General features: G+C 42.0%; 1 protein-coding gene across 4 annotated transcripts; it reads right to left on the bottom strand.

The window, feature by feature from the left end:
* Positions 1–1883: 1883 nt before the first annotated feature.
* Positions 1884–21847, bottom strand: LOC116041263 (trafficking kinesin-binding protein 1-like). Of its 4 annotated transcripts, XM_031287153.2 has the most exons (19): positions 21465–21847; positions 19526–19803; positions 18063–18257; positions 15305–15381; positions 14861–14977; positions 14018–14118; positions 9686–9791; positions 9513–9591; positions 9260–9390; positions 9081–9155; positions 8832–8969; positions 8664–8740; positions 8312–8560; positions 7860–8143; positions 4973–5091; positions 4125–4332; positions 3904–4009; positions 3121–3246; positions 1884–2777 (listed from the first exon to the last, which is right to left on the bottom strand). In XM_031287153.2, the coding sequence occupies exons 4-19, from the start codon at positions 15353–15355 to the stop codon at positions 2183–2185; spliced, it is 2562 nt and encodes an 853-aa protein (XP_031143013.1). In that variant the 5' UTR covers positions 15356–15381; positions 18063–18257; positions 19526–19803; positions 21465–21847; the 3' UTR covers positions 1884–2182. The 4 variants fall into 4 exon arrangements, with proteins under 4 accessions (XP_031143013.1, XP_031143014.1, XP_031143012.1 ...); XM_031287154.1 differs by lacking the exon at positions 21465–21847 and having other exon boundaries at positions 7860–8140; positions 19526–19703; XM_031287152.2 differs by lacking the exons at positions 18063–18257; positions 19526–19803; positions 21465–21847 and adding an exon at positions 16700–16990 and having other exon boundaries at positions 7860–8140.
* Between the last annotated feature and the right edge of the window lie 615 nt (positions 21848–22462).

Here is a 22462-nt window from a genome sequence, read left to right as displayed (position 1 = left end):
ATTAAGTTATTGTTTGATTACTGAATTTTTATTTGGAAAAAAAAACATCATTACACACTCACTCAAATACTTACAGTGATCTGTGATTCTCAGTTATGCACTACACATAATTCCTTTATGAGTGACAATTTAGTGACAATGAACAGTATATACAGTGAGCACATGTAAGACAAGATATTTTTATGAAAAATAAGTCAAATTCATAATATATTTTTTAAATAAATAAACCAAAGTGCAACAATGGCTGCCTGTGACAGCTCTTTCGCACCTTCAATCCAACATATGAAGAACATAAATGATCAAAAACAGATGGTCGAGGCACTATATTGCTTTATTTTTCCGAAAGCTTCCGACCACAAAGGCTGATTAGCCACTTCCCTCATCCCTCTCTTGTCCTCTTTGTGAGCTGTGGTTTCAGCGTATCGATCCCTCCCATTCATTGAGAGCACCATCAACTTCCCTGTCTAATGGCCAATAAGGAAACTAAACCAAAGTATCTTTAATACTGACATAAAAGCTACAGCTAATCACTTGAGGAGGGATTTAGGTCAGGTGAGACTCGGGGGAGAGAGTGAGGGTAAGGGTGACATACTTTCATGTATTTGGTGTAAAGTTTTGAATCATTTATAAAAGATGGATCTTAATCCAATAATAGAGAGGCATAGTGTAGTGCTACAGAGACTACAAAGAGCCAACTAGTGCGATGCCAGATTTAACAGAGTGCACCTGTATGTCTGGATGTGTGTGGGATTTCGTGGATATGTTTCAGAAAAGGCAAGAGTGGGAGTACTACATCTAGCCAGCAGAGTCAGTCTCCAAAGCAAGGATGTGAGTGGACAGCAGTGGGAGATATCTCAATAACTATACTGACATTCTGCTTTTAATGGGTCAGTTCACCCAATTACATACAATTTAGTTATATAAAATTGGTTTCATACGCCCAGATTTTTAGATATCCGTGTCAAAACTAAGAAATCTCTGAGACATTTCAGAAATGTCTTATAATATACGGCCATTAAAGGAGAATTCCGGCCAATTTTTATGTTAACCTTGATCGCTATAAATATGCGTGTACTTTCGTTTGAAAAAAACCCGACCCGAATCAGTGCAGGCAACACGGAGTAGCTGCAGCTACATGTACAAGCTTCCACTGAGCTAAAACGGCAGTTGTCAGGGCACGTTTTAGAGTGCCTTTGTGCCTCTTAACAGACACAACATGCAATTAAAATGTCTGTGCAACATGAACAGGGCCCTTAGTGACAACAAGATGTGTTTTCAACTCAGACATTGTTTTAATTCCCCTACCCTGTCTCAATTCTGCTGGTAGCTAGCTCGCCCTGTTAGCTGCTAGCTGCTAGCTGTTAGCTGCTAGCTGCCGTCCGTGATAAGTGTGTTCAGCCAAAATATCACGCAGCAGTTCCGTGTGTATTTGTACCTCATCCATTTTGTGTGTGATTGATCTGGTGTTGGTGAGTAGGAGGCTTGGCAGTGTCGATTTGTGTGGTAGTTTTAGCTGTGCTAGTAATCATAATCATTTCATTTCATAATCAAATACACACGGAACTGCTGCGTGATATTTTGGCTGAACACACTTATCACGGACGGCAGCTAGCAGCTAACAGCTAGCAGCTAACGGGGTGAGCTACCTACTGGCAGGATCGAGACAGGGTACGTGAATTTAAACAATGTCTGAGTTGAAAACGCATCTTGTCGTCACGTCAGGGCCCTGTTCAAGTTGCACAGACATTTTAATTGCATTTTTTGTCTGTAAAGAGACACAAAGGCACTCTAAAACTTGCCCCGACAACTGCCGTTTTAGCTCAGTGGAAGCTTGTACACGTAGCTGCAGCTACTCCGTGTTGCCTGCACCGATTCGGGTCGAGTTTTTTTCAAACGAAAGTACACGCATATTTATAACGATCAAGATTAACATAAAAATTGGCTGGAATTCTCCTTTAAACTGCATGGGTGCATACCAGAATAGGTTTTTGTAATTTGGGTGAAGTTATTTTGCTTTTTAATTCAAGCATGAGTGAAGAGAGCATAGGGTCAGTGGTCAGTAGTGCCATGTTGCTGTCGTACAGTATGAACAGTGTTTGGGCTCCAGGTGGCTGCTCAGCAGTAAGTCCTAGGCCCTGCCTGGCTCCTACTTGGCTCCCCTACTGGCCAGCAGCAGTCCAGACTACTCCTGGGGCCCCGGGGCTTTCATGGCCATGCTGGCCCCAACCATGGCAGGATAACTCCGGTTCCTCCTCATTCCGTCGGGCCCAAAAGGGGAGCCGGATCTGCGCAGCCCGCCCAGAGGCCCCAGCATGGGGCCGGGACTCATTGCTCTGCCCCCTTGAGCTCCAGCCACACCAAGCTGCTTCACCTTGTCCAGCAGGTTGAGGTTGTGGACAGTCACGCTAACGTCCGTCTGGCTTTCACAATCCTTCCCTCTCTGCCTGCCCCTCATCCTCCCTGTCACCTCCTTCAGAATGGAGCGGGCCGGTTTGGAGGCCAGGAAGTTGTCGTACGAAGGGCTCTTAAAGTCGAAGCCCGCGGGCATTGGCCCAACTGAAACTCCCTGTCCTGTAGGTGAGTTGGGAGGGGTAGAGGGGCGCAGAGGGTTGGGGTTGGGCGCTCGGTTAGGGGTGATGGAGGTGCTGAATAAGACTCCTCCATTGCCCTGGCCGTACTCCAGGCCCTGGCTCTGGTGATACATTGCTGCTGAGATCCCTCTCTCCTGGAGAAGGCGCACTAACCCTAGGGAAGTACTGGTGGTGCGTGTTGCATCTCTGCACAAACATGGGAAACAAATGAGAGTCAATATCATACTGACTGGTATCTGCAAATAACTGAGTCAAAAAAGTTATGTTGATCCTAGCAATCTGCTTTCTCCTGCCTATCAGAGCTTTTTGTGGTGAACCCCTGAAACAAGTTAAACTTACTGGAAGAAAGTTACATGCCTTGTTTTTAAGGAACTAAGACAAATTCAGTGTGACAAACAGTGAATGTCTTTATAAAAGTGACTAAGTATCAATCTGCTTACTCATTAACATAGAAACAAAGTTTTGGTTATTACAGTAGCAAAAAGAAGAAGACAGAAAAGAAAACAGCTGAAAATGTCTAGGACCCTGCCTGAGGTTAGTTGAGGATTCAGATGGCCTGAGACCGAGCCTGCGGGGTGTGCAGGGTGTAGCAGTAGGAGTACCCAACAGAGTGCTGGTCATCACGCAGGAGGACGACGCTGGGACTGGGTTCAGACTGAAAAGAAAGTGCACAAAGAGAATTTGAAATACCTAAAAGAATATACTCGCTGATTTCAGGGACTTAAATTGCACTTTTATGTCATGCCATTATTGTAAACTGACATTTGTTGTGCATGGGGGATGTTGTTTCTTCTAACCACAAGCACCTGCATGTATTATTTAGCACCTTCCTACTGTCTAGCAGGCAAGTGACTGAATATTGTTGCTTGGACACGATCCCACCTCAGCGACTGTTGTTTGGGTCTTATTTGTCCTGTGGGATTTAGTCAAATTCAGACTGAGTGCACATGTAGCACTCTGCAGGGACATTATCACATTAAGCTGCATTATTTCTATAAAATGCATGTTTATATTTTAGTCTTATTACAATATATGCAATGTAATACAAAAGACATTTTTGTTGATTTTTAAAATAATTCACCATTTCAAACAGAGGAGAGTGTGCACATCCTCTGGAGGCAAACACATGACAGTTCTTACAAAAACACATTTTCATTAGGACTTTTGCAATAAGGCATATGTTTGAATACGGCTGCTTTTAGCAGAAAAGCAAAACTTTGCAGTCGTTGATTATGACTGAATTCTGGTAGACCAAAGAGAAACTTTGAGATCATACATTTTCAAGCTGCACCAGACTACTTCTGCTGCTTACCTTGGTGTGACCCGCGTCAGCTCATCAGTTGGGTGGAGGATCCGACAGGTTGTGAAGGTGTAGGTAGAGCTGGTGTGTGCCATGCATTTCCCTGGGTAGTATGTAGCTGCAGATCACGCAGACACAGACAGCTCATTTAAAACACTGTGAAACACTGCACACGTTCCAAACAGGTTTCACAATATACATATATACAGTGTACAGTACGTGTATGTCCTCACCCAGGACGTCAGTGTTGCTGAGATGTGGCGTTGGGGATGGAGAGGGTGGAGAAGGTGGAGCGAGGCTGGGTGGAGGCTGCCCGAGGTTACTTTCACCCGTGCTGGAGGTGGAGGGCACGGCTGGGGAGGCAGAAGCAGAGGAGGTGGGCAGATTCTGGAAGTACTGCTCCCCCGGTTCATCCTCCTCAAAGCCACCCCATGGATATACCTGTAGACAACGCAGCACAAAGAGAAGAGTCCAAATCATTACAGATGCATGCATGTGCACCGAGTACTAGTATTACTTGTAGTATTATTAACAGTTATTAGGAGTAGGGTGAGTAGTACTTTGCAAGTAATAAGTCACACCATACAAACACAAAGTTTTTTTTTATTTATCACTTCCCTCTAATTATCAAAATAAACTTGAATTATACAAAACCTAAACAAACAAATTTCCTGAATTGTTTTGGTCAAAATGTATTTTATTCAGCATTGTCTCTCTTCTCCCACTGAACTGTGAAGAAAAATAGCAGAACAGTAAAAAGGAGAGTGGGATTTGATTCTGTCTGTAGTAAAATAGGACTATGAATCCTTATTTTATTTGTGCAATGAAAAGCTGTATAATTACTAGTGTAACTAATTACATTCTGTCATGGAGTGGTAAAACACTTTGTTTGCAGTCATCTGTTAATAACATGTTATGTACATACGGTAAACATACAGAGATGCATTTACATGAACATGACCATTATTGTAGATACAGACTCAGACATCTCACACACACAAACACACACACACAAACACACACACACACACACACACACACACACACACACACACACACACACACACACACACACACAGACCTGCTCCAGCTCTAGTTCCAGGGGTCTGTAGCCCTTGGGCATGACTCCCGGCCTGGCGTCCAGAATCACACCGAGGTGAGGCTGGGCTAACTGCTGCCAGTGATGCAGGGTGGCAGAGCCTGGTGGGGAGACATGAAGAGAACTGCAATGCACTCAATATCTTCAAACACACACACAAATAAACATGTAAGGGATTATTTATGACTCAATACTTAAATTGTAACTGATCGTCAGCCATTTAATGCTTTCGATATGTAACTCTCCTTAAAAGGCTTCTTAGCATTGCTCACAACAGCTGGTAGTGTCCTATGGTTTCAGTTAAAAGGCTTAATAGACTTTCCGATGTTAATCTGTAAAAATCCTCCATCAACTATAATACACGTAATTGGTTTTGTGATAACGGTGTAAGGGCAAATTGACAAATGTCTGCATGTATGTAGAGTAGAAATATGTATTTAATGCTAATAACTCCTTTTCTTATGTCTTATGTTTTAAGTTTTTTTGTCTAATAAGCATTTCCGCGAAAAAACAAATGAGAAATGTTACAGAATAAGCCTTAAAGATCAGGATGACAAACAAAGATGGCAAGAATACTGAGACACTAAAAGGCGATGAAGAGCAGAGGAATAAGATGAAAATGAAATGGAGGAGCATTTAGAATGAGAAAAGGTTTTTATTAGCCAGCCAAATAAATGTGAAACAGAGATAGCAAGTGACAGAATGAACAAACAAAAAAACATAAAAACAACAGAGGAGGATGTTAATAAACAATAAATAAATAATAATAATAATAATAAATAAAGACAGAATAATACATACATAGAAATGAGATGGTGTAAACACAAATAAACAGTGGAGGAAGAAGTGTTCAGATCCTTTACTCATACCGCACTGTACAAATACTCTGTTACAAGTAAAAGTCCTGCATTTAAAATGTTACTTAAGGTATGTAAGTATCATCAGATAAACATACTTAAAGTACTAAAGTAAAAGTACTTAAAAACGCACATTTTAGAAACTGGAAACAATCAAAACAGTTCTGTCAATCAACTAAGTGTTTAATTGGCTAATCATTTAAGCTAGACTTTTAGGTCTAAATATTGTAGGGTATTTTAATTTTTTTTTAAAGTAAAAAATCATATTTTATAAACTACATGTGTTTTGTGTGTAAAAATTCTTATTTGTTAAGTAACTAAAGCTGTCAGATGAATGTAGTGGAGTAAAAAGTACAACATTTCTCTCTGAAATGTAGTGGAGTAGAAGTGGCATGAAAAGAAAACACTCAAGTAAAGTACAAGTACCTCAAATTTGTACTTAAGTACAGTACTTAAGTAAATGTACTTAGTTACATTCCACCACGGCAAATAAACTGTATGTAAACAGAAGCAATGGCAGGGTTTCCAGGTTAAAGGAGAATTTCGGTCGATTTCAACCCGTAGCTCTGTTGTTTGTAAATCTGGAGTGCTGTCAGTAGCGAGAAAAATGAAAACAATCGCTGTTGCCTACACCGTGTTATCCTCCTGCTAGCGTTAGCATCCAGGAGGCTGAAACAGGGCAAGTTTTAAACGTGCTTTTAGCCTCTTAACATGTTTGAAATGTCATTACAAGTGCCTACCCATGTGCAGTGATTCCTTCCAAGTGAACACAGTGAATCTGACTGCAGTAGATGTGAAAGAAATGCATGAAAGTCGTGCTAATTCAGCTCTGTTTAGTTCCAGTGTTGAGACGGCAGTAAGACGAGTGCTTTGGGACCGTCAACAAACTACAACACCGAAAAGAGATACTCTGGGTGATACACTTGTGGCCAATCAGTCTTGTCACATCAGGTGCTCTCCATCCGCTGTCAAAGTAAAAACACCAGTTGTGACATCATTAAATCACTTGCCTAAAGGTTAAGTCTTACACTGGTCTCGCATTGCCAGACCTTCCTCCACAGCGCTGCAGAGCAAGGTCTGGTTAGTCCACACAGCATTCCGGGATGGCAGAAAAACATGCTCTGGTTTATTGGCATTTCTTTAAACCAATCACAATCGTCTTGGGCAGCGCTAAGCGCCGGACGGAGCCCCTGTGCCGCTGGAAAATCGCCTCGGGAAGGAACTTGTTTTGGTGGAACGTGTACGTTCAAAGGTTGTTTTAGTCATGCAACAGAAAACTCAGATTGGACAGATAGTCTAGCTAGCTGTCTGGATTTACCCTGCAGAGATCTGAGGAGCACTTAACGATAGTCCTCATAAATCCACCGGAGGTTAGAATTTCAACACAAAGAAAGCGGAAGGTAACGGACATGTAACCGAAAAGAAGGACATCCTGGCGAAATCTCCGGCGGCACCGGAGCAATCCCGGAAGTGGAACGTCGTGGACATAGACTAAGTGTTACACTTACATGTACTGTACATCTCATTTTAAGTCTGTTTTTCTTATCCCAGAGGGAGGTCAAAGAAGCAAATAATTTGGATGCATGGTATAAACCAAACACCATCCCCTCTTTCTTTCTTCCTCCTCTTTAATCACATGTGTGTATCTGTCTACAACCATCCTCTCGGCTGTGTGTCTTTGCAATAGCTGTGTGGAGATGGAAAACTGCCTGACTTGTGATGGTGCATCAGAGACCAGAAAGAGTTAAAGAGCATTAGTGACAGAGGCCTCTCTTTCCTCTCTTTTGCTCCATTCATCTTCCTGCTCCCGGCTCGGTCTCTGGCCCACCTCCTTCCTCTCTCCCTCTCTATCCCAGCTTCGGTCTTCCTCGCCCATCCCCAATCTCTTTCCCTCTCCCCCTCAGTTCCCCAGCCCCGCTTGCTCCCTTTCTTTGTCCCAACCCCTCGGTGTCGGTCTCCTTCCCACTTCCTCCCCGCCTTGCAGCTCACCTCGCTCTCCCTTTCTCCCTCACCTTCAAGCGGTTTGACGATCTGGAGTTTGTCAGGGAGGTAGGGCCCTCGTGAGGCCCAAAGGTGGAGGTTCCCAAGGGACATGATGCTTTCCGAGGGAGTCATCTGGCCACACTCCTGGCCCAGGGCATCGTGTACACCTCCATGTCCTCCCCGTCTCCGTTCCCTCTCATCTTCAAAGAAGCGCCTCTCGCTCAGGTTGTTTTGTCGACGCAGAGACAAGCGGCGCAGGGCGAGACGCAGGTCCTCAGCTCCACTGGCCTTCTTCTCTCGGCCCTCTGGGCTGCTGCCATGAAACCGAGACCAATTTGTTGAAGACATGTTATACAAACTGTACTAATAACAGTACAGGCTTAACTCAAAGAACAATCCATTTAAAAAGGTTTTACCTATTAATTCATGGCAGATGTCTAAAAACTGTCCTACTTAATTGCATAAGCCCACTCCGCCTCACCTATCCTGATTGGCAGCAGTCTCCATCAGTATGCTCTGTGTTCGGTTGTCAAGGGCAACGCTATCTCCGCTGATGTCCCCACCGTACATGCTGGAGTGAGGTGTGGTGAGGCCGCTGGACTGGGGCGACGTACGAGCGGACAGAGACTGGTTAGAGCCCGGGATGTTGGCATTGGTTGGAGTCAGAGAACGCTGACGGACTGTCTGGTTGACATTCTTGACTGTCTCAAAAACGCGCCTCCGATGTATTCTGCACACAACCAATAATAACCAATACAGTATGCAGTTACTGTACTGTTTTATTTTTCTATAATGTGTGCCATCTTAGCTTTTGAATCTTAGTACATACGTACTTCTGTTCCTCGCACTCGGGGTCATCCAGACTCAACTCCTTCCTCATTGTTCCCTCAATCTCAGCTGCCAGAGAATCCTGCAACACAAACACTCCTCATGAAAGAATGGACGGCATGTACACACACCTAGAGAAGCACACACACAGACACACACATACTCTCTCTCACCATGGGGTATAGTCCCAAAGGATGGCAGCGTCGAGGGGTTCCTGCAGGGAAGTTTCTGTTCCGCAGGTTCTTCAGCTCCTCCTGGGCTTCATGCAGCATCTCTATACACTCCAAATACTTCCCCTCCAACTCCTGGAGCTGTTTAATGTAGACATTGAAATTATGTTTTGGAATTAAAGTCAAACTGTCTGGTATTAGCTTGGCAAGAAAGGAAATCAAGACAGAGCAGTGTGTGGAAGTGGAAGTTACCTCTGCTGTAAGCTGCCTCTGGGCATCTTTAGCTGCTACCAGGTGTTGAGAAAGCTCCTCATTCTCCACCGCATACTAGAAACACACACAGGCAGGTTTGAATTAGCTAAATGAGCAGAGCGTGATAACAGTCACCTTTGAGTTGAAAAGGGTTCATGTGTCTGTCTGTGTGTTCTCACAGATTTGGCTTTCTTTTGCAGGTCTACTATCTGAGAGAGTAGGTGTGTGATCTCTTCTTGCTGGCGGGAAGCATCCTCAGTCTTACGAGCCAATTCCTCCGCTATGGTAGATATTTGGAGACTGGACAACCCTGATAGGGCGGAAGGGAAAAGTTTAGATGAGACTAAAAGGAGACAGAGAGAAAACAAGCGACAAACACAGGGAAGCTTAATAAAACAGATAAATAAATGTCAGTGTGAGAAAAAAACTTACGGAGCTCTTTCACACAGTCATTGACAAGCTGCTGCTCCTTTTCTTCATAAGTTTCGGTCTCTGATTTCAGGTGGTGTGCCTGCGTAAATATACGCGTAATGAATATATAAATATATACTCTATAATCCCAGAATCTTCAGTTTCTTACATTGTGTCGGTGCGTGTGGAGATACCTCTGAGCGGAGGGAGAGGTTCTCCTCTTCCAGATCCTTGAGTTTCCTCTGGAGGGTGTCACTCAAAAAGCCTCCCGAAGCACTTTCCACTTTACTTTTCTTACCCCTTTGGAAAAATAAAAAGTAAGGAGGATATATTTATTCATAATTCAAATTGAAAGTCCAAAGAGAAAACGAAGCGAGATCAAATTAAAAATATTATTATTTTACTACGCTACTAGGAAAAATCATGCCATAATTGAATTTAAAAAAGAAAAAGGAAACTGAAAAAGCAAAGTTGAAATGTAAAATGATTTATCTTTTGAATTTTCCATTTCGATTTAACATTTGGCTTTTCCATTTCGATTTAACATTTGGCTTTTTGATTTAACATTTGGCTTTACAATTTCGATTTAACATTTGGCTTTTCCACTGACAGATGTCAAAAGTGGAGGCGTGGCCCAAAGGCTGGTGGGAGGGTCTGAAACGAAAGGGGTGCAGAGGCACCTTATGGACAGCAGGGGGAGCTGACTGCTGGGAAACACAGTTGAAGAGCATCTGGCTGCAGCTTCGCAGCCGGCAGGCTGGCTTGGCCTCTTGTTTTACATTAGATGATAGAAACTGATGATGTAGGCTAAATACAAACGACATTTCATGTAACAACAGTGAAGTTTTCATGTAGTTACTGTAATTGGGCCTGCCAGTATTGCACACAGACCCAGCTGTCAGCTGGAAGTCTCTCAATAGAATCAGAGAAGCTCCAGTCTGACGTGACAGGTAGCTGGTGGCGGCTGGGATCGCTTGCTCGCCGGCCGGCCATTGATGCTCACAGACCCCGCTGTCAGCTGCAAGTCTCTCAATAGTAGTGTTAATTTCATCAGACGAGACAAGACTAAATATGTTCGTCAACGACCTTTTTTTCGACGAGACGAAGACTGCACCAATGTCCAAATACGCTGACTAAGACTAAATTAACATGCATTATTGTTGACGAAAAAAGACGAGACTAAAATGTTTTGCATAAAATAAAAACTAAGATAAAATCTCTCTTCATTTTCGTCTACAATCGTCTCTACTTTTTCATCATGAGATAGAATATTCAGGCACGTTACAGGCAACCAAAGCATTGCTGCATGTGCCGCTAGTTAACACTAAACTTGACAGCAGGTTACGTTAGCCTAGTGTTAGCTGGATTAAACAGGGGACAAATGCTGACAGCTAAACGGTGTAAAGTGTGACTGTATTTAACTGTAAAGGATTCCAACAGTGGGACGGAGCAGTTGTTGAAAAAACAACACAGACGCACACTTCACTTGAAACTGGTGAGCCTCGTGGTGCATTCAAAGTTATTGTAAAATACCCTTTTCCTATCTAGCGGATGTTCAGCAATTCACTGGTGAAATAAGTTATTGTTATAAGTTATTATTACATTATAAATAAATCATTTTATTTTGACCATATGGCCTGAGCAATAAACAAGCCGTTTTTTTTTTTTTTTAGATATATTGAGTTTTCTTTTGACTAAAACTAGACTAAAATGACGAGACTTTTAGCCGCCTAAAAGTTGACTAACAAAAAAAGATATGTGAATGACTAAATATAACTAAAACTAACAAGGACATTTGGCACAAGACTAAGACTAAATAAAAAATAGGTGACAAAATTAACACTACTCAATAGAATAAAAGTTCAAAGTCTATTTCCTGAATATTGGCTCGTTTTCCGTTTGAACACATTGTCATCAATATTAACAAGGTTTAAAATGACCCATTTTTCAAATTTGGATATCGTTTCAAAATCAGAACTCAAATGAACGAAAAAGTACACGGGCCCAATTACAGTAACTACATGAAAACTTCAATGTTGTTGCATGAAATGTCGTTTGTGTTTAGCCTACATCATCAGTTTCTATCATCTAATGTGAAACAAGAGGCCAAGCCAGCCTGGTAGCGAAGCTGCAGCCAGATGGGTCCGTGTACTTGGTGGCCAACGGATTTTCGTTTTGAAAGGAAAAAAACAAAAACGAAAAACGGCCAGTTTCCCAATTACCATTAGTAAATAGGAAAAAACGGAAAACAACCCATTATTCATTTTTTGTTTTGATATTAAAAAACAGAAAACGAAAAACAATCTCGTTATCCGATTGTCTTTGATGTATTTGTAGATGGAACTCGGAAATTAAAATACGTGTGTATAAGTCGTATTCCTTAATTTTGCATTGGTATTTTTTCGTGACCCGGAAGTTACTCCCGCCACGCCAAGACCCGCCCTTCAATAGCATTTATTGGCCAGTACCGCCTGTAAGATCCGTTCTGTGCATGCGCATAATTACGTAGTAGAAAACTAACAATGTCCATGTGCGATTTACAGTCTATGTTTGTACCATGTGTCAACACTTTACGACCAAACATTACAACTTTTTTATTAAATCTTTTTTTATTAAATCTTTATTATACAATAGTCATAGCTACAAACATTCGAAACTTGTCACTGATCCAAAACCGTGTAGCGACATCGTTGTTGTGTTGTTTACGTTAATGTTTTTACCTTAAATACTTCGTCTTGACTAATAACCATAGACTATTATTAATGCGATGAAGTGTAAACGTACATAAGTGTCCTTTTGAAGATGGGATGACAGCTCTCCCAGCCACCACTGCTGTATACCACTATAGTAGCTACATGCCAACGGCAGTAAACACTATAGTAGCTACATGCTAACGGTCATCTTAGCTGGCAATGTTGTTAAATTCTCCCCAATTCCGGGTCACATTCCTGCTGAAACATGTCCGATTGTGTAGTGTTTGGTTCAGAAGCCTTTATCTGTGATTTTTGACGTTAGAAAGTGCTGCTTCGTTCCACTACAATCTAACGTTAGCATACTCATAGCTAACTATTGTAGCTGCATGCTAACGCAACATAGCGGAGCATATAGCTAGCTATGTACGTATGTAGCATCTCTTTGTACCATAAAAATCACCAATAAAGGCTTCTAAACCAAATACTAAACAAATATAAATACAGTAAAGTGACCGGAATTAGGGGTGAAATGTTCAGCATTGAGCTACATAATAGTTTGCTAGGAGTTAGCTGGTCTCTCACAGAGATCTCATTTGTAGCCCTGTTTTACCCGATACTTTCATAAAAGTACAAACACATGAAGTGAGAGGTATACACATGCTTAAACTTTATTAAAAGCATGGTTAACCTGAAGCAGGACGGAGTCATGACTTAAAACACCAAAGCAAGGCTTCTAGCTCAGGCTAGCTAGCGTTAGCAAATTACCTTCCAAGTTGCAAAGAAATGATGAAACGTAAAATTTGAAGCCTTTATTTAATTTGCTACATGGTGTTGTACTGGATGGCCAGACGACGCTCCGTATATCATTAACAGATACTTTAGGCAACTCCAGCAAACACCTTGTAAACTTCATCTCTGCCATCATAACGGTCTACTGTCACTGTCTAATGTTTTCTTCCGGTAACCGGGAATGTCCAAACATCCTTACGCCAATGCGTGCATAGAGCTGTGAAGTTTGCCGGTGTTCGCGCAAGCGTAGAACTGATCAGGCAGTGCACAGAACGGATTTTACAGGCGGTACGGATCGGGTACTGACAAAGGAATAAGATTTATACACACATTTTAATTTCCGAGTTCCATCTACAAATACATCAAAGACAATCGGATAACGAGATCAAAACAAAAAACGAATAATGGGTTGTTTTCTGTTTTTTGTTTTCCTATTTACTAATGGTAATTGGGAAACTGGCCGTTTTTCGTTTTTGTTTTTTTCCTTTCAAAACGAAAATCCGTTGGCTGCCAAGTACACGGACCCAGATGCTCCTCAACTGTGTTTCCCAGCAGTCAGCTCCCCCTGCTGTCCATAAGGTGCCTCTGCACCCCTTTCGTTGAAGACCCTCCCACCAGCCTTTGGGCCACGCCTCCACTTTTGACATCTGTCAGTGGAAAAGCCAAATGTTAAATCGAAATGGTAAAGCCAAATGTTAAATCGAAATGGTAAAGCCAAATGTTAAATCGAAATGGAAAATTCAAAAGATAAATCATTTTACATTTCAACTTTGCTTTTTCAGTTTCCTTTTTCTTTTTATATTCAATTATGGCATTATTTCTCCTAGTAGCGTAGTTTTCTCCTTGGACTTTCAATTTGAATTATGTATAAATATATCCTCCATAGCGCTCTCTTATTTTATAAGAATCTATGTTCAGCACTCTTCTTTTATTGCTCTCTTTTACTTCCGCTTTTACATCTCTAAAATGTGTAAATTGTAAAGTATGAAATAAGTATTTGCAGATCGTAGCAGTGATATTAAGTAACAAAGAAAGGATGCTAACGTTGGGGAGGTGCTGGACTCGTCCTCGCTCTCCTCGGCTGCGTTGGTGTAAAACTGCAGCAACTCATCCTTCAGGTTCAGCTCATGGTGCAGCTGGGCCACCTGGAAGAGGACGGATAATGTTCAATACTCGTGTATGTCTCTGTCTGAATGTGTGTATGAAGAAGAAGAAAAAGACATGCTTTATCAGTACCCAAGGGGGAAATTCAATTATTTTACTCTGTTATTATACACATTACACGCACACAGGCCCAAAAACACACACACACACACACACACACACACACACACACACCTATATACATGCATAAAACAGAGAGTGTCAGAGCAAGGTGGTTGCCCATATACAGGTGCCCAATTGGGAGTTTGGTGCATTGCTCAGGGGCAAGGGGGAACCCTAACCCCTAACCCTAACCCTGGCAACTCTCCAGCTACCAGTCCACACTTCCTACCTGGTCCGTATGGGGACTTGAACCGGGGACCCTCTGGTTCCCAAGCCATGTCCCCACAGACTGAGCTACTGAAGCCCCCTATGTACCGTATGCATGTACAGTATGTCATGTGGATGGATTTCGAATCATATCTAAATCCATTGTAAAATCAGGTTTATCTTAATGCTTGACTTTACAACTAGTAAATATAGGTCCACTTCACTAGCTTTTTTAGGGGCTTCCAACTGTATGACACGGTCTTCATCAGAGGATATATTTTGTTCACCTGTGATGGAGATAAAACTATTGACATTGTTGATAATGATAAAGACCGGGATTCATTTGAAAGCTCCAGAAAAAAAGCTACTAAGTGGAGCTTGAGTTAATATTTTTGAATGGGTGCGTGAGCAGACCTCTTCTGTGATTTGTGCCACTTGCTCCTCCAGATAGTCATTCTGCTCAGTCAGAGTTCTGTTCTTCTTAAGAAGCGACTGGCCGATTCTTGCCGCCAACTCCATATCTCTCTCTTTCTATTGGGTAGAGGAGATAGATTGTAAGCATAGCATCAATACCCCCAAAATCCCACAATACAACATTGGTAAACTACATGTGTTCTTGTTGGTGTCCTGTTGGGGTAGAGGTTCAGCCACTGCTGGTAAATTTAGACCAACCACTTTCTGTATTTTGCTGTTTATTTGATCACAGTTTTCCACAACTGTTCGCACCACAAACACATTTCATTTGGGCAAATCTACAGAGAAACCTCCTCTCTGTTGCACATTGTGATTTAGCCTAATTAACAATATGTGTGCAGCTTTGAATCACACTCATGGAACAGAAAAAATAGGCCGTCTCACCTCCTCTAACAGACGTGTGACAGCATCGATGTCATTGTAGGTCTTTGTCATCTGGCCCACTCTGTCTGAACATAGCACTGTGGAGGTATAAAACACACAGAGTGAGAGGAAGGTAGTGAGGATGTGCAGAGCTAAGTTCCGTTTGAGAATCAGACCCCCTTTACTGGATGAAAGCAGTGGGACCTTTGTGTTGAAAACGACCTCTCACCTTTAATCACTTCTGCTGGGATGCATGAACATGAACAATGGCACACACAGCCACATTATGTAACACAGAAAGTTTAAAAAGTCATCCTTTTGAAAATAAAATACTCATTACGGGGCTTCACAAACTTTTAATAAAGTACGTAATCCCTTTCTTAACCATATAAAAGAGAAAATCCAATTACCTGCTGTTCCCTAAAAAGGAAAAAGTCAGAATTAGCCAGGCTCGGTTAATACAGCTCTCTCTGCCCTGCCCTGCACTTTTCTATTTTATTTAAAAAGCAATACATATGCAATAGCCTTATTTTTTTGCTATTTTATTTTGGATTTTTTTTTTTTTTATTATTGCTGTTCCTTTCTGTTTTTCTTGTCTTTTTTCTTTTCTTTTTTTACATAACATGTCACTGAATATATCATACAGCACTGTATCACTTGTTTACAATCACAATAAACAAAGAAACAAAAAAAAAGTCATCCTTTCAGAGGTTGTGGAAGTGTCATGTTTAGGTTGTAATCCTTCCATCACCATTGATATAATGCCAGCGTATGAAAGAGCAGGGCAGAGGAGTTATTTCCATGGCGCACAGCAGTGGGCTCTGTTGCCCTAAGGTGAAAGCTCGTATTGACCTCAGAGCTCTAATCAATAACATGTTGTAACACAGTTATTGAATAGCGTATGTTAAACCTCCGTACTCCTGTTAGTATTGCAACCAAAAGAAAAAATAATTGGAATAGTTGTTTCTCCTAACAGTGTTTAAAATCTATGATCCACACTGGCTCACACAGGCACTTTATGGGACTCTGGGGATTTGGGTGTGCATGTGCGAGGGCTATGTCAAAACAGAGCAAATTCAAAGTCAGCAGCTTCAGGAAATTCCTCTTAAAGAGAAAAACAAAATCAAAGACAAGCTCCAGTGTAGGTTAACCAAGAAACTCACAAAACTGTTACAAAATTCAGATTTTTTTGTTGAGGCTAGAGATTCTGAAATAATTGTGTAATCTGTTGCAGTCATTAAACAAACTTTGATAGGGGAAATCTTGGGCTACAAAAGTCAGCTTGCCCTTCAGTCCCTGTGCACAAACATCAAATCAAAGTACTGGCAATGAAAAGAAATGCCACAGTTAAACTGATCAAATATTAAATCACATCAAACATGTCTTTATTTCCTTCGTTTTAGAAATATCCTTTACCTTCCTTGTCCTCCTTACAGTACCAGTCATGCAGTTCACATTCATTCCTCATTAATCGCTCCATCCCGCTCTTGCTGTCCATCTCTTCCCTGACCTCCACGATGACCAACAAGCAGAAACCACAACTGGTCCAAACACTGATCCATTCCCTTCCCCTCTCCTACTCCTACTGCTCAGCTACTGTATAACAGGCCCAGAGACCAAATGACTGTCCGGCCACATGGACACCCCCCTGTGAGGGAGTGCGAGTGATTGCGGAGAGATGAGAGAGAGTGTGTGCGCTCTACTCTACAGCTACTGAGTTGAAGTAGAAGTTGTATGATTGAGAGGATGCAGGATGGAGGGAAGAGCCAATCAGAGATGGCGGGCTGCAGTGCTAAGATAACTCCCACATCTCTCTCCTATTTTCACCTTACTTTCATCACCTTGCTTCCTCTCTCTCTCTCTCTCTCTCTCTCTCTCTCTCTCTCTCTCTCTCTCTCTCTCTCTCTCTTCTGCTCTGTGCAGGGCCGCTGAACATCTATCTGCCTCCAGCGACTATAACTGTTACTATGGCGACCCTCATCCGCCAACAAACCCCTGACACACGCGCAGAGGCATACACACTAACTCTCTACCATTGATCATGCTGCAATCAGAGGCCTAGGCCGTATATATATACGGTATATATAGGGCAGGAGGAGGGCATAGATGACCTTTATTAGCGGACAATGTATTGATCGTCCTGGGCCAACTAGCAGAATTAGTTTTTACAAGAATGAAATACAACAGAAAAGGGAGATATGGCATTAACTAACATATGAGACGTCTATCTACGTCTAAGCAACTCAGTTCAAAGTACAAAGTGTAACTGTGTAAAAGTGTAGTTTGAGCCTCTGTGGAAAGAAATAGCTATGATGACAAGCAATATGTTGTATAATATTACTACATATTACAAAATAATGTAGTAATATTACAGTAATACTATGCCCTAATAACCTTACCCTGACTCTAATTGACCCCAATGTACTGAATAGAGAGTATGTCCTTACTTTCTTGGTTTAATATGAAATGTAGAAAAGAAAATGTGTTTCAACTATCGTAGATTATCTTTCCAAAAACCATTTGAAGGATTAAATGTAGCACGTACTCAGGTGGGTAAATCCTTCATATGTATTCGCACAAGTCCCAGAAATTAAACCCCACCCAGTTTAATCTTCATTGTCCCTCTCCTTATGTATTTCTTTACTGCATTTCCACTTCCACTCTAAAACTAAAAGCTTCCTGCACACTTCATCAGGAGCTTCGGCAGCACAGGAAATACGTTTGTAGATATAAATAATGAATAAAATCACGCTGTTGGCTGTACTCCAGCCAGACTTACAGAAGTATTTGAGTGTCTCTTCGATCTGCTCGGTGGTCAGGTCAAGCTTGGCGTCCGGTGCGACGAGGGGAGTGTGCAGCCAGTCATCGTGGTCGTAGCCATAGACAGTGTCAGCCCGCAACCGGTACACCGGCAACTGCTCCTCTAGAAGACTGATGATCTCAAACTCTGGCAGGTCAGTGCTGTTGCACACATCTGAACATTACAGAGAGGAGAGGACAGTCAATATACTGCTGCCTGATGGTGCACTTATCTGAAAAATGGCTCATTGGAAGCAATTCAACACAAACTAGTGTAGATATAATCATTTTAAAGACGTATCAGTTTAAAGATTTTGCAACAACGTTATCAACTAATAGCCAGGTAAGTACTGTGTTAACAGTTTATTTATTTATTGTAAACAATTATTTATTACTTAATGCCTTTACTGGATTTAATCTGATTAATATTATGGTTCATGCAGACATGCTGTTTATCCGATCACTTTCTTCAGAGTTGATTTTGGAATTAGAAAAGTAATTATTTGGACCAATAACTGTTCTTAAGCCTGCGACTGACAGATATTTTACGTGTGATAGATGTAAGCAGTGGTGGTGCAGTAGATTTACTCAAGTGCTGTACTTAAGTACGGTTTTCAAGTATCTGTACCAAGTTTTTTTTCATTGTATGTTCCTTTTTTGGGCATTTTTTTGTGATAGGATGGCTTAGAAATGAAAGGGGAGAAAGAGGGGAAATGACATGCAGCAAAGGGCCGCAGGTTGGAATTAAACTCGCAGCCGCTGTGGTGAGGACTGAGCCTCTGTACATGGGGAGTACGCTCTACCAAGGTGAGCTACCCAGGTGCCCCTATTGTATGTTACCTTATACTTCTTCTACAGTACATGCAAAAGCAGTAACCTTATAATTTGAATACCCAATAGTATATAAAGTTAGCTCCATCTTGACCAGCTAGGACATTAAAATGCTACATGATTCAGTATTAAACATCCAACCAAATATAATAATAACATTTACAGGGGGCATTTTTCTGCAAAACAAGTACTTTTGTTACTTGAAGTACACATGAAGTGTTGCTAATACTTGTTGTGGTCTTTGTGATACAATCTTTTCTTAATAAGAGTTTCCAAAAGTATGCCATTTAGGACATTGTGTCTTTAAAACAGCATTATTTTATAACACAGTTAATTAGAACAAATAAATTAATTTAAATAACATACACCACACAATAGAAAGTTATTAATACTTGCTAGAAGAAACACATCTTGCTGATGTCATGTGCAAACTATGTAGCTATATTTGGAGATCTTGATGTTTTGAGTTCAGTTAAAGATGCAATCCTTTTATGCTGCGACAAATGCCTTCCAAGCTTGAGTTAACTCTTCTACGACCCACTGGATACTCCATAATGCAAACGGAAAATCAAGTTTTTCTTAACACTAACATGCACGCATGAACACACATACCTGTGATGGTCTCAGCGTCCCTGCAGCTGGGCGGCGCCAGGTGTGTGTCAAGCTGGATGGACTCACCCTCGCTCACATACTGCTCCTCGTGGGTGTGCCGCTGGTCAAGATCTGGGTCTGGGTCCGGGTCCAGGTCTGGGGCCGGAGGCGGGGAGGGGGCTGGGGAGGCCAGCTTGGCTTACCTCTCACTGGCGGAGAGAAACAGGGGCCATGGGCCTCTGGAGCTGGAGCTCCACTAGGTTAGCAGATCCACCTGAGGACACAGCAGGTACAGCAACCTGGAGAGGAGAGATGGGGAGGGGTAAGGAAGCAAGGAGGGATGGAGAGAAGCAGAGACCTTTACAGAGCTATACATACTAATCAATGTACCTCTTTCTTTCCCTCCAGAGTCTTTAACTTCAAGTGCTGAGTATGCACTGTGCTGCCTGCCAGCAAGCTAAACAAATCACAGCCTATTGCCTACAGACGCCACTCTTCATCTGTCGGGAAATGTAAGAAGGCACATGGCCCATGGGGGGTAAGAGCAACTCTCGATAATAGCATGATGAAATTAAAGTGTACTACTTAATTGATCCATGACTGGTAAAATGCTTTTTTTCTCGTTTTCCTCTTGCGGGAATTCAGACAGCAGGTAAAACCACAGAACAGGGGCTCCTGGGCTGCGAGGGGTTCTGTGTTTCAAGGCTACTTCAGCAGCAAGAATGCATGTCAACATGGGTATTGAACCTAACCAATAGCTGCAACCCCAACCTCCTGACCTCCCAGTCTCCCAGGGAGGCCCCCCTCACAGCATAGACTACTGAAGTAAGAGCAGAGTTTGATCCTGGGTCCCCTATTTATCCCCTAGTAGATACAGCATAGTGACCTTGCAGCTCTCTGTCTTTATTCTGCAGGGCTCAATGTGTCAGTGCAGATGCACAGCAGGCTGCAGTCAGTAAACACACTGCAGATCTGGATCATGAAATTCACCTGTGTGTCTGATCAAACAGCCTGTGACGCGGCACACAGAGGTTTGTGTGCATATGCATAAGTGTGCGTGTGTGCTCTGTAGCCCGTTGCATGAATAGGTGGTTGTGGTTGTCTCTGTGCTTGCATAAGATAAAAGACAGCTGGTAATGGATGAGTGCATCTGACATCAAATGCTCCTACAACTGACAAGCACATGCATGACCATACCAACACATAAAGGTGAACAGACCCTTTTGCACATGCTCTGTTTTCTGTGTAGCAGCATTACAACCTTGGGATGTCTTTCCCATTGCGGCAGCTGTATTCACTCTCTGTTGGACTAGTGTGCTGGTGTATATTTCTTTGGCATGTCAAACCCTTTTCAATGGGCAGTTCCACAATTACATAACGTGCAAATGAAAGATAATTCCAGGTTCAAACTGCCAACACAGTCACATGCAGATTTGGGATTAAAAGGCATGCATTCTAACACTCCCAAATCACCATCCCCAACTTGTCCCCCACTTGTAAAAGCTCCTCCTCGTCAGGTTTTCAAAAAAGGAGCAAAATGATGATCTCAGGATGAGAAACCTCAAATCTGGGTGGTTGTTCTTTTAAATAATCCAAAACAAAAGCAATACATCTATATGTCTTAAAAGGCACTTGTACATGGCCCAACAGCTTATTGGATACAGTAAAAACTATGAGTACTGTCCTGCAGTGAATGCAGGAGCTGCTGCTGAGTATCCCCAGTAAACAGGACAGGGTCTATTAATGCATGTGGCATAAACAATGTTATTGCTGGTTATTTGAATACTGTCTGAGGGTGTGGCTTCATCTACATTAGCAGGTCGCGTCACGGATGCGGATCTGGGTTGTTTTAACCTAACACAAAGTGCCAGAACATGATCAGCTGACCTTATGATGCATGACATCGCCTCCATTAAAACCATTCATTTGTGAAGCAGCCCCGGTACAGAGCCATACTCACACTCAGTATAGTGACTGATCCAAAGCGTTTTCTTTGTCAGAAATCCAAAAGGAACTCTGGTGCAGTTGAGTAAATCCTTCAGGGAGGAAATCGGAGGAGATATTGATGATTGTCCCTCGGATGGTAGAGACGGTCCCTGTCAAACAGTCTGTGTGTGCACAGGCCGGGCGGATCGCTGTGATATTTCTGTGTCTGGACTCGCTCCACAGCGCTGACAGCTCTGGACCATCCAGGTCACATAAGCTTGGTTTCCAAAGTCGCTCCTGACCCGGTCCACTCTTTCTTCCCTTCAGCCATCTCGCTCTGTCTCTTTCTCTTGTCTCTCACTCTCTCCGGAGCCTCCCTCATCGTTGTGAAGCCAGCCAGGCGGAGAACAATAACACTTCTGGTCACCACCTTCAAAATAAAAGCCTTATCAGTGATCAGATCTTTTTGATTTGTTTAATGGTTAAATGTATTTTGAGGGATCAAAAATAAAAATAAAAAGATATATGATGTGTTTACCTCAATTTCCTCAGTATAGCATAACAATAATAGCATAGCATAGCAATAAAGGCCTGAATTTCCAAAAATCCACAATTAAAAAAACTAAGGAAAAGGAGCTCCAATGTCTATAGGTTACAGTATCAAATGTGTTGTGTAATGATATGGTTATTGGTTATGAACAACTCAAGATTTCACTAGCCCCGTCTTTTTATTTTTATATTATTATGTAAATTGGGAATATAATTTTTGTGCTTTTAATTTTAAAAGCAACGCTTTGTTTCCAACCGCTTCCTGGCGAACTCTAGCTGACTTGACAGTTTTTCTCCCAGCTGCTATCCAGACACCCAAACCTTCTGGCTCGAGCATCAGTGACGTCATGAGCACCCACAACAGAAAGGGGACAGGCGACTGTTTATAACAGACATGTAGTTCCAAATCATTCAGTAATAAATGTATTTGGGTATTTCGATCTTTCACAATTTTTACTTGTAATGTAACATTTGTTAGGCTAT

This window comes from Sander lucioperca, chromosome 16 (assembly GCF_008315115.2).
Source record: "Sander lucioperca isolate FBNREF2018 chromosome 16, SLUC_FBN_1.2, whole genome shotgun sequence".
Classification (NCBI taxonomy): domain Eukaryota; kingdom Metazoa; phylum Chordata; class Actinopteri; order Perciformes; family Percidae; genus Sander; species Sander lucioperca.
Note: the sequence above shows the minus strand (reverse complement) of the source record. Positions and strands in the feature narration are given on the sequence as shown.

Excerpts from the sequence above, each read along its gene's own strand:
- LOC116041263 (XM_031287151.2), bottom strand. The coding sequence starts at position 16,781 with ATGGACAGCAAGAGCGGGATGGAGCGATTAATGAGGAATGAATGTGAA. Across the intron at positions 9,156-9,259 it reads TGCAAAAGAAAGCCAAATCT|TATGCGGTGGAGAATGAGGA; the intron begins GTGAGAACACAC and ends GTGTGTTTCTAG. Across the intron at positions 4,333-4,972 it reads TGGAACTAGAGCTGGAGCAG|GTATATCCATGGGGTGGCTT; the intron begins GTCTGTGTGTGT and ends CGTTGTCTACAG.